General features: G+C 36.0%; 1 protein-coding gene across 1 annotated transcript; it reads right to left on the reverse strand.

Moving 5' to 3' along the window:
• Positions 1-593: 593 nt before the first annotated feature.
• LOC125680046 (thyrotropin-releasing hormone receptor-like) lies at positions 594-1,754 on the reverse strand. Its single transcript, XM_056153451.1, has one exon. The coding sequence runs from the start codon at positions 1,752-1,754 to the stop codon at positions 594-596; it is 1,161 nt and encodes a 386-aa protein (XP_056009426.1).
• Positions 1,755-12,074: the final 10,320 nt, after the last annotated feature.

The raw sequence follows: 12,074 nt of genomic DNA on the forward strand, positions 1-12,074 counted from the left end.
CGTATCTAGTGATCAGTCATCCTAAAAATTACTTTGTTAAGAATTACTTTGATTTCACGCCCAAGTACTCTAAAGTTGAAATTAAAAATATGCTGAAGTTCCTCATTGACAATATCTTCGTAATCAGTATGTTGGAATTCCCAAGAGCAGGAATTTTTAATATTCTTATGAAGCATAGTTTATTCAAAAGCTTCTACATGAGAAGAAAAGAAATATCTTGCTGCGGCCTTCAATATCGACGACGTTTTTACCATCATCCCCTAGAAAATATAACACGATACACATACAAATGATTGTTAATAATACCTCGTAGAAGATTTATATTCGGAGATGCAAACTAATATTCGTGGTTTTATGTGATTAAATTGTACACCTAGAATAGAATGTGATTTCGTATATTTTGAAATATATCATGCAATGAATCGATAGTAACGAAAAACAGAAATGAGAATGACGTATCAAGCAAAATCACTAGCTGAATTTAATAGAATATCACGTCACAGCATTACATAAAAAGAAAACATTGTTAATACAACACACATTCTAGTATAAACAAATGAACCATATTATCAATTTGTTTTCGAGTTATAAAACTATACGACTTGTAATTTTGCGATTGTTGAAATGTCTTCTGATTCATTGATTGTTCTTCTGCTGCTGTGGAAATCTGAGCCAGAGGAAGTCTTTCCGAAGCTCCTACCACGTGACAACTGTCCCTGACTTCTACAACAGAATAATTCCTTAAGACCGACTCTAAATAGGCTTGACGTCAAAACGTAGAGATAGAAATTGATGGCATAGTTTATTTGCTCCAAAATTTGACAAACTTCTTTGAAAATCAGAAACCCCGATGCATTCGACCCGAAAGCATTCAGCCGTAAGAAAAACGCACTCATATGAAGAGCTGTCACAGGAGAGATGAGCAGAATGTAGGCAACCATGACCCCTACCAACATGAACGTGGTTCTGCTTGAATCGGACGATGACGTCTTCCTGTATGATTTTCCTACCATGGACTTCCGCTTCCTGCCTTGGCGTGCAAGCTTCAATACAATCAAAGGAGTCATTGTTATCAGGAAGATCATAGGAATTAGTGAATAGATGGACAGACCTCCTATAAGAAAGGTGCCGAATCGACTAACTTCGGACGTATTCGTTTTGTCATACACATCAGGGTGACAGATGTTTTTTTTCGTTATTTGAGAGGCGTAGCTCCAAACAGACGTGTACGTGGTTATGAGAACATATACAATCAGGATAAGGGCCCAGGCTACACGTTTTGTGCAGATAAATTTAGCTTTCAGTGGAAACCATACAGCAACAAATCTTTCCCAGCATATGAAGACCAAAAACCATGATGACGACATTTTCGCTGTTTTGAAAATGACAAAGAAAGCCTTACAGCCGACGCTTGACAACGCCCGAACATCCATCCGGAGATACGTCAGAACGAAATTTTTGTTAAAGACCTGTGTAAGCAGAAGTACGGAATCGGACAGTGCCAGGGCTATCAGAAAAAATCTAGATGCCAATTGACTGTACCTTCTCCTCTGCATGATGATGACAGTCAGAGTGTGTCCCGCCAATCCTAATATCAGAAATAGTGGCTGTAGAAAGTAGTTTGTGCAGGAGAGAATTTCCATAGCTTTTTTCAAGGAGTCTGCAACCTCAGTGGTGGTAGAATTGTCGAAGGATCCTTCACTACTATTTCCTTCCAAAATAAATTCTGTTGTCTGCGGAGGAGTCAAAGCCATATCAACTATAAAGAAAATATATCAGAATTATGAATATATTGTAAAGCTACATTATATGCATTTTTCGTGCCTATTTCCACGATAGTAGCAACAGGCTTATGGACTTTCACGGTTACATAAGCACCACACGAAATAGAGCACCACACAAAATAGAACATAAAACAGAAATGTTGTGATGTGGTGGTGCAAATGTGCAATTTTAAAACTGGATGTCCTCGTGAACATGGAATATGTTTAATTCTCATTATTCTGGACATAATCAATGTTTGTGCTAAGTATGAAAATAGTATTCGGAAATGTATCCGGAAACAACTTTTAACTGCTTTTTAATACAGTGCCCTTGACCTTGACTCTGGATCATGACATGTTATCCAACCATAAGTAGTTCTGGAGTAAATAGTGTTTCTATAGATATGACGCTTATCTTATATAGAGTTCCAACCAGAACTATTAAGCCAGGGGTTATGAATTTCGCAACTTTGGTAAGGATCTCCATTCTCACTTTATATGCAAATTGCCATCAAATAAACAGTTATTGTGCTTGATACTCAGGAGTGTTTTTACAGATTTAGATAGCTATAGTTTGACTGTATGACCCGCATAGTCTCACCCTACAGCTCGAACCTTTGACACAGGATCATATCATTCAAAAGGTGGGTAGAGGCCTTCATCCTCAATATGATTGTACACTTAGTTGATTTCCAAAATGTTCAGGAAAAGATAGGAAAAGTTGTAAACATTTAAGGTATTTTCACTGTACTATGATCCTTATAGCCCTTCCTTGGTGTCTGATCTTTGACCCTGGGAACATAATTTCACAATTTAAGTAGAGGCATCCTTGCTCAATGTAACTATGCATGAACTTCCTAGATGTTCAGGAATAACGAATATTTTTAAAACTTTCGATTTTTTAACCATGATTGAATCATTCCACGTAGCCCCGTCCAAATTAACAATATCGGTATATGACTTTATTGAATGCACAGGTACTCGACGTTTTAAATATCTATTATAAATAATTCGACCCCTACCGTTTAGAAGCAACTCTGTCAAGGTCTTACCTCTCGCATCGTCATGGTGAACTAGAAATAAAGTCCATTTATCGGCTACCTTTTAACGATTTTTCGCATTTAAGAAGCAGAAGACGATGTTTGACGGTTGATTATAGACAATAAACACAGTTGCTTCTAAACGGTAGGGGTCTAATTATCATATTATATCGAACTTTTCTCCGAATTTTTTAAGTGATGCAGCTGGTAAAACAGAAAACCAAGATGGCGGCGTGATATCCCTTTTGAATATTATGTTTACAGGAAGACAATTTTTTTTATTATAGATATTTAAAATGTCGAGTGCCTGTGATTGAATGCATATCGATTTTCTATAAGCTGTGCAAGGGTAGGGAGAAAACTTTAGAATCATTTGGCGTTTCACTTTCTTAATTCATGGTACCGCCATAGAACTAAAACCCATGAGCTAGAGCTCATGAATTTCAGTTTTGAGAAAGGGGTCCTGAATTTCACAGTTTGGAAAAGGCATCCTTGCTCATTATGACTATACAGTTTTCCTGCTAGCTTTCTCCGAGTAAGGAAAACGTTTAAAGCTTGGATACCAGTATTTTATTAAGGTTTTGGCACCTGCCTTAGCCACAGATCTTCGGACCCAGTGGTCGTGGATTTACCAATTCTAAGAAAACTTCTCTCTTCATTAATTTCATGGATTCCAAAACAATATAAAAATCCTTAGTAACAAAACAAGGCATGATCCAGTAAATCTACAAAGCCCCTATCTTTACTCCAGACAGAAATATTAACTGCTATGATTGATTAAATATTGTTTTACGTCCATCTCGAGACTATTTCACTCATATGGAGACCTCACCATTGCCGGTGAATACTGCAAAATTTAGGCTTACGGCCTTTGAGCAGATAGGGATCTTTATCGTGCCACACCTGCTGTGACACGGGGCCTCGTTTTTTTCCGGTCTCACCCGAAGGACCGCCCATTTAGTCGCCTCTAACGACAAGTAAGGAGTACTGAGGACCTATTCTAATCCGGAGCAGGCCTTCGCCGGCAATGGTGACGTCTCCATATGAGTGAAATATACTCGAGAGGGACGTAAAACAATATACAATCAATCAATGTCGATTCGATATAAGTGAACTCAAAATAAAAGACATCGCAGTCTTCCATATCTGTTTCTTATTTGGATATTTTATTAAACATAGATGTTAACAGCAAACTAAATACATTATGACAACAGAGGTTACTTCAACTTTTCCATCATCAACTTTCCATATTTGTGTTGTGCTACTGCTAGTATTCCATTATCACATGCATATAGTGCATGTCTCTCAGCTGATTCGATAAGCCAGAGCATGATCTAAATTTGTGGTACTTCACCTTCAGCTCGCGACGTCTCAATATGAGTGAAACATTTTCGACGGAACGTAAAAAAACAACAACCAGCAAAACGTATGATCAATTTTGAAATCGAGGCAGTCTACTGAAAAAAAAATGTTACCGGGATTTCAACAGTCTCATTTTAAATCAGCATTTTGCGAATTCTTTGGTCGTTATGACGACCTAATTTGCAAATACAAGATACCTCTGGGTCTAATGCTGTTTGACGTGTTTCATACCAATTGTTAGGCCGTTCCTTATATTTTGACGCGGGTTACTCGCTTTATCTGATCAAGATATAGGGGTTGTAACGGTGAGTGAGACCGGTCAACAGGGGATGCTTACTCCTCCTAGACACCTGATTCCACGTTTGGTGTGTTCAAGGGTTCGTGTGCACTCTTCTCGTAATTATGCATTCTGATTGATTGATCATTGTTCATTATTTTCACTTTTTGATTTGTATTATTCGAGACATAACACCAAGCTCTAGCACTAGAAAACTTACTCATGGGTCATGGAGTTTATAATTTTGGTAAAAGTTTCTCTAAATGTGATTGAATAGTTATGTACCCAACTTAACTGCATGAGCTGGATGGTGAACGTTTTAAAAGAAATACATGTAGTGTATTTTCACTGTGAGCCATAAAAGCGGATCTGAGCAGCATAACTCACACCCATTCTATTTTAAACATCAAATAATGGCAATGCGGATACAGCTCGTCGGAAGTGAACTCTTACGGATTGTTGGTCAAATATCTTATTGCCGAAGAAATTAATACGGGGAACATCATGTTATAATCAACGAAAATTAACTCTGATGAAAGATATAAGCCTCTTATTCCAAACAGAGCTTCACATCTCTAATGACCAAGGACTGGGTGCGACAACAGCCGTTTCCGTCACTGAAATCTACACTCTTCTCTATGTGCATCTCGTATGTCAGTAACAATGATGAAAATTCATCTCCCGCAAAGATGTCTTATTTGCAACATGGCGTTACAAAGTTATTGAATTTTCAAATATTTTTATACACTTTATCAATCTAAAATACGTAAATTTTAATTTCACTTTTTTTCTAATAGAAATTATGGGTCACATGTCCCTGCCAAACCCACTTTAATATAGTATGACGTACATTAAGATTTAGCAAAATCATCTCTTAATCTTATAACGGTCAAAGCAGATGGCTACACGGTTCTGACGCCAGACATCTTAGAGAGAAAAAAGAATGTCTGACGTAAGTCGTAAACACATCAATAAAACAAATTTTCATTGATATAGTCCCCCCCCCCCCTGTAATTCAACATTAAAAGTTGGTAGTTCTTCACGAATATAAAACGATATGTGCCAGTCATGCATTCTCTGTTTTAGATGACACATTTTAAATCTGTAACTAATTGTTAAGACGGTATACCATTTACTGGGACGGTCTGTATACATGTAGGTGGTCTCTATTTCTATCACTATTTACATAGAATCCCAATGCTGAGTAAAGCAGTATTCTAGTTTACGATAGATTACATGCGGGTTATCTGTCCCAATGTTGAGTAAAGCAGTATTCTAGTTTACGATAGATTACATGCGGGTTATCTGTATCAACTCGAGATTCCATTTCTTCCCGCCAAAATTAAAACGACATCTTAGATGTTGTATGGCTACCAGACAGCAGACAAGATTTTCTTAGTATAAATGGTCTTTCATTGCGCAAATTTATATTTGGTTAAACTGCGAATTACTTTTTTACGGAATACATTTGAAATGAAAACGTGAAGATAACGGACAGTGATCGATCTCATAAATCCAAGAAAGAATGCAAAATTGAAATAGGGCAAACACGAACCCCTGGAAACACCAGAGTAAGTATACGTGTTGATCTGTCACACCCTTCGTGGGCCTTATATTTTGAAATTTATAATAAAAAAAATATTTTCCTCGCTCTCATTTATTATGATCTGATGACACCGGACATGACGTCCCTAACCTTAATTTTTATTCAATACATACTTAAACTTACGTTAAGTAGCTTATAAAATTTGTCTTATATACTTTTATGTCATTACATATATTTATTTTCGATAGAGAGAATACAATATTCGGCTTCTGTATCAAAAGAGTTAATGCGATTTTCTCACCAGCGATACGTACATTTTATATCTTAATCCAAATTTTGACTATGCATATACTTCCCAAATGTACATGTATCGATGATAATCCTTAATTTTTGTTAAAGGAGGAAAAACACTCCAGAGAAATCTGATATGGATGGAAAGTGAAGGATATGTTCAATACTATTTTGAAATTCTGGTTATCAAATAAACTTACATTTACCATATTTATTTAAAATTGCAGTTTTATTAGAAAGTAATCCGGAAAAAAAAATTAAAACCCCTGCTGGACTCCAATCCAGCTGATGCATGAACTTAATTGAGCTACCCAGCTTGGCAAGCTAGTTTCACCATTAAATTGCTTGAATGATTTTTCCAGTCAGAGATAAAACAAATGATGTTATGCTGATAGAAATGATTCCATCTGTTGTAGCACACAACTTTATCAGATTAGCAAATTAGCTAGTTTTTCATTGGATTTGTGTGATAAAGGGGTATAAAATTATTTGGGTACTTAACGCTGAATTTCATTCCTTTAATGGCAAGAAACAGAATATAAATATTTCATATGAAAGAAAATTAAATCTTACCTGCTATGATTTTCTCGGTATGTACCCTGGTTATGAGTGGTTTCCTACTGATGACGGTAGCATGGAACCTAGAGGAGTATTTAAAACTCATTTCTTGAGATACATTGATCTAAAAATCCTTATAATCAAATAATGTTACTTTCCTATTAATCAATCAAAAGCTAATAAAGCTTAAAGTGACATATCCTGGTTAGTTGGGATTACATTTAATATCCTACCTGGTCTGTGATTGTCAGATTCAATTAATTGGATAGGAAGCTGCTTCTGTATATGCTTTGTAGCTAATTTTCAGTGATGATTCCACGTGATTAACTAGATAATAATGATGACGTTTTCACAGTCTTCGAATTCAGCTACCCAAGTAACCCTCCTCTCGTCAATATAAGAGCATGAGATAGATAGGCACACTGATTTTGACTGCGGATAACTCCGTTTACCTGATCAGGATATGGGGCTCACGGCGGGTGTGACCGGTCAACAGGGGATGCTTACTCCTCCTAGGCACCTGATCCCACCTCTGGTGTGTCCAGGGGTCCGTGTTTGCCCAACTATCTATTTTGTATTGCTTGTAGGAGTTATGAGATTGATCACTGTTCGTTATCTTCACCTTGCATTAATTAAAAGTTGAAATACTTTAAAATCTTTAAAAATGGTTAACGTTTTCGTTAAACGTGAGAAAGGATATTTCTATCACCTTCAATTGATAGTACACTACATATCCGAATTTTCTTTTGACACACGTTTTGGAGCAAGCTAATATAAAATAGTATTCAAAACGAAAAATTGTTTTTTTTAAAAAGAAACTAGATCCTGTCATAAAACAGTAATACCCACACGCAAGTGTTTGCTAAATATACTATATACGATATATATTCTTGCTGCATATGTCAAGATGCATTGGGTATTCTGTTGTACTATTTCATAATTGTTGAACATTTCGGTTGAGCATCACTGAAGAGACATTATTTGTCGAAATGCGCATCTGGTGCATCAAAATTGGTACCGTATACGTTTTACATGTAAAACAATTCAGGTGTTGACCCCTAAACCATACATATTCCTGCTGTTCATATCCAGATACATTGAGTATTTATATTTCTTGAAAGTGCTTCCTCCACCTTTTCTTTGTTTCACCTTGGCTGCTCAAGATCTTACCCTCTTTGTACCTAATTGCTGTTGTCAGGCCTTTCATCTCATTTAATACTTAGTACTCTAGTTACCTTGTAGATTGTTTCCATGTGTCCATTATTGGCTGCTCTTTCTGCTTCAGTAATCAAGTCTTCTCTCCACTTTCTCTTGTCATTCCTCATGCAGCGTTTTACCTCTCTGTCTTTGATGCTATATTTGCTTCCTAAGTTTCTTTTCAGTCGTTCTGATTTGCTGTAGCTAGGTTTGGAGGTTCAATTGTCTCCTTTCCTCTACCAGACTCTCTGCTTATATCCATGGTTTTTGTCCTTTTTCCTTCATCCCAAGTACGCTGTCTGCTGTCTCAATGTAGCCTTTTCTAATGTTTTCCCAGATATCTTCTACACTCTGCAATTCCTCTAGCACTTGGAATCTAATTTTCAGCTCCAATGTGAATATTTTCCTTTTCTCTTGCTGTTGGAGTTTTGTGACATCATATGTTTCTGTATTTTGTTTCTTTAGTTTTATTCTGATCTTACTCGGTATCAGCTCCCTCACGCATAGCTCTTATCCTTAGAAGAATTTGACTCCACCTTTTTTTGGCACACTGTTTTCCCCTATAATAGCTCTAAAACTCTAAAACATTGTTATTTCGGATTTCAAACATTTCGGTTGAGCATCACTGAAGTGACATTATTTGTCGAAATGCGCATCTGGTGCATCAAAATTGGTACCGTATACGTTTTACTTCATGATCACTGTTTGTACCAGCTTCTCTCATTGCTCTTGTATCTGAGATGTATTTTCTGTGTCGCTTTGATATAAGCACATGATAAATTTGGTTTTCGTTCTTTCCATCAGGTGAAACCCAGGAGATCCTGTGTCTTTGTTGTTCCTGTAATCACTAAGTTGTTGATCTCACACATATCCAATAAACGCGCTCCGTTTTCATTTCGTTCTCCTGTCCCATGCTTCCCCATAGCACTCTCATGACCTTTGTTGTTGCTACCAACTTTTGCATTGAAATCTCCAATAATGAGCAATATGTCATGTTTTGGAATGTTATTAATGACTTCCTGTGATTGTTCCATGAATGCTTTCTTTGTCTCTTTGGGGCTTTCAGTTGTTGGAGAATATACTACAATTAGGCTTATTTTCTAGAGTTGTTGTATAGAATCTTGCATATATTAATCTCTCATTTATGGGTTTCCATTCCATCAGGGACTCTTGGCTTTCTTTGTCAGCATTATGCCCACTCCTTTCTAATGTAATCCATCCTCTCTTCCTTAGTAAAGCACTAGTTTGCCACTTTGCAATGTAATTTTTCCATTCATAGGCCATCTAACTTCTCTTAGCCCGATTATATCCAGTATATCGAAATATGGAACCTTGATTGATACTAGCGTCTTAAATAGGTTGTTTCTATGCATGGTGTGAATTCTCAGTTAATACTTGAGTACGAGGTCCGTATGGGATATGATATTTTGTCGAATGCCAGTGAATGTATGGATGGGAACCTTCAAAATGGGACGTGAAACCTTATCTAATATTAATGACTCGGGTCCATATGGGATCTGAACTATCAGCTAATAACAGTCTGGTGTTTCAAATCTAAATGGATAGGAACCCTTCAGAAAGTCTGGTGAATGAAGTCTATATGGAAGTATGTGAATTCTTGATCAATACTAGTGATTCTGGTAAATATGGTATGTGATATTTTGGCTATTAATGGCGTTTCAGGTCAAAGTGGAATGCGATTTTTATCGTTAGAATAAGAACAGCCTCTTTTTGTTCTTCGTATCATATGTTATTTTGTTGATGCTTGTTAAACCCGCACTTTCTAAAGAAAGTTCGGGTATAGTGTTGCTACCCTGGTCCGTGAGTATGTCACTTTCTTCTTCAAAGTCTTCTTTTATTTTAAGCAGTGACCAATCAATCTTTTGGAATATGATAGATTGTGTTCTGCAGATGTGTAATAATGTCTAATCTTATATTGACTTGAAACACCAGTATTAACTGCATGATGGTTCACTTCCCATAATGAGAGAATTAGTGTCAATCTCATATTAACTTAAGACACCAGCATGAGCCATATCGACTTGAGTCCCCAGCATTAGCTCGATGTTTGATCTATCATATGAGATACGATATGATATTAGGATTTTTCTGCTACATTCTTCTGAGTTGATACTGAACTTCGAGGCTGATATTTTGTATATGAACCCACCTCTGACGATTCGATGTAAAACGAATATTACATTTATTGTTTGCTCATGATCTTTTTTAATTCTGAAGTTGTCTTCAAAACATTTGTTTCACAAGAGTATTTTTGTTCACACATGCACATTGAATATGTCTACATGTTTCACTATAGATGTAATAATATTATGATGTCAGCATTTTATAAAATAAAAGGCTTATTATGAACAAGGGAAGCAGAAATTACAGAGAGAACTGGAAAGTTATCCACCGTTTTAAATACTTCATACTAATGCATATGTAGATGGTTATACATTATTATGATAAATATTAAGCAAGCGCCCGTGGGTACCACCCAATTTTCCCGGCTTTGTTATTTTCTTAAATGCCCCAACCCCCACCCTGATTTTGACAATCTGTTGTTTCACAAAAAATAAGAATAATATACTGAAAAATACTTGAATCATAATTTAACCCCTTTCACATTGTATTCTTTTATTCTGGCTACCACCTTAAGAAATGATTTTATGAGCCTATCCAATGAATTAAAGGTTTTCAACCCCCCCCCCCCCAACATAACATTGAAAAAGAATAAATAATTTTAAACCGAACTTGCTTTTAATTGAACTAGGCATTTTAAAGATAACTGAACTTGAATTTGATTTTAGGTCTACGCCTAATATAATGTACATCTATGTATCACATCAAGTTTTAAAGCGAATGAGTACAGTGTGTACATTTGGGATTGATTTATGTAAAGTGAAAGTTCGTACATGTACCGTTATCTTATGGACAACCCCAACAGATACAGCTGGGAAACGATTGAAACAGAACCAATGAAACCTAAGGTGAATTTTATTACCCTAGTAAGAGGAATGATCAGATTTATTCCGTTATATATGAAATACATGTAGCTAAAGGCTGGCTGAGAATGTATGTTTGAATGGATTTAATAGTTCATTTGATTATAAATCTAGATAAGATACATGTACCAGTAGTTAAATAAGAAATAAACTGCCAGAAGTTCTTGTCTATCTAGGATTGGAGTACTGTGGTCACTCAGTCTTTGTTAATGAAAAAGTAATAAGTCAAAACACATGACTTGTTGACTAAAAACTTGACTTCATATAAAATCATGAATTATCGTTGTTTTATACATACCACAAACCCTGCTGTAAGTACAAAAATAAACTAATATGTGAATGTCATCTTCAAAAAGACCAGTATATTGATTCTGAAAGTGCCTATATTTATATTGATATGTAATAAAAAGAATTTATTTGACGTAATGAGAGAGAGAGAGAGAGAGAGAGAGAGAGAGAGAGAGAGAGAGAGAGAGAAGTTCAGGTACCAAACTTGCCTATACACGTATTTCTGGTGATTTAAGATCAAATGCATCGTCGGGTACCCATGGCTGGTCTCGTCTTCTACTCATCACATGCTGATCACCCGTGGGTACCCGTTGGATAAAATGCAATGATATCATAATTCACGTTTTGACAATTGATTTATTCAGAAATATTTCATCAACCTCAACTGTTTTCTTTAAAGAGACACTACAGCTCATTTTCCGCATTTTAATATAGTGTTTTTTAAAACACGTATGGATAAAATGATTAAAATCATATCGATACAGACAATTTTGAACAATTGGATGCCTCAATTTACTCTCAAATGCGTTTTGAAGATCATCCGGAATTCAAAGGTTTCTTCATGCTGACTCGGACTTTTGAATGCTTATTTACATCACGTGGTTTTGAATGACAGTGAAGGTGTTGTGTAGGAAATTATTTAAATTCCCCTTCAAGGTGGTCCAAACTCACCTTCCAAGTATAAGATTATTCCCTGATCCTTTTAATAAGTAATTATATAAATTATTTCAACAGAAACCCTTCCAT

This window comes from Ostrea edulis, chromosome 2 (assembly GCF_947568905.1).
Source record: "Ostrea edulis chromosome 2, xbOstEdul1.1, whole genome shotgun sequence".
NCBI classification, from domain to species: Eukaryota; Metazoa; Mollusca; class Bivalvia; order Ostreida; family Ostreidae; genus Ostrea; species Ostrea edulis.

What these genes read in the sequence shown, in the direction of transcription:
- LOC125680046 (XM_056153451.1), bottom strand. Translation starts at nt 1,754, where the DNA reads ATGGCTTTGACTCCTCCGCAGACAACAGAATTTATTTTGGAAGGAAAT.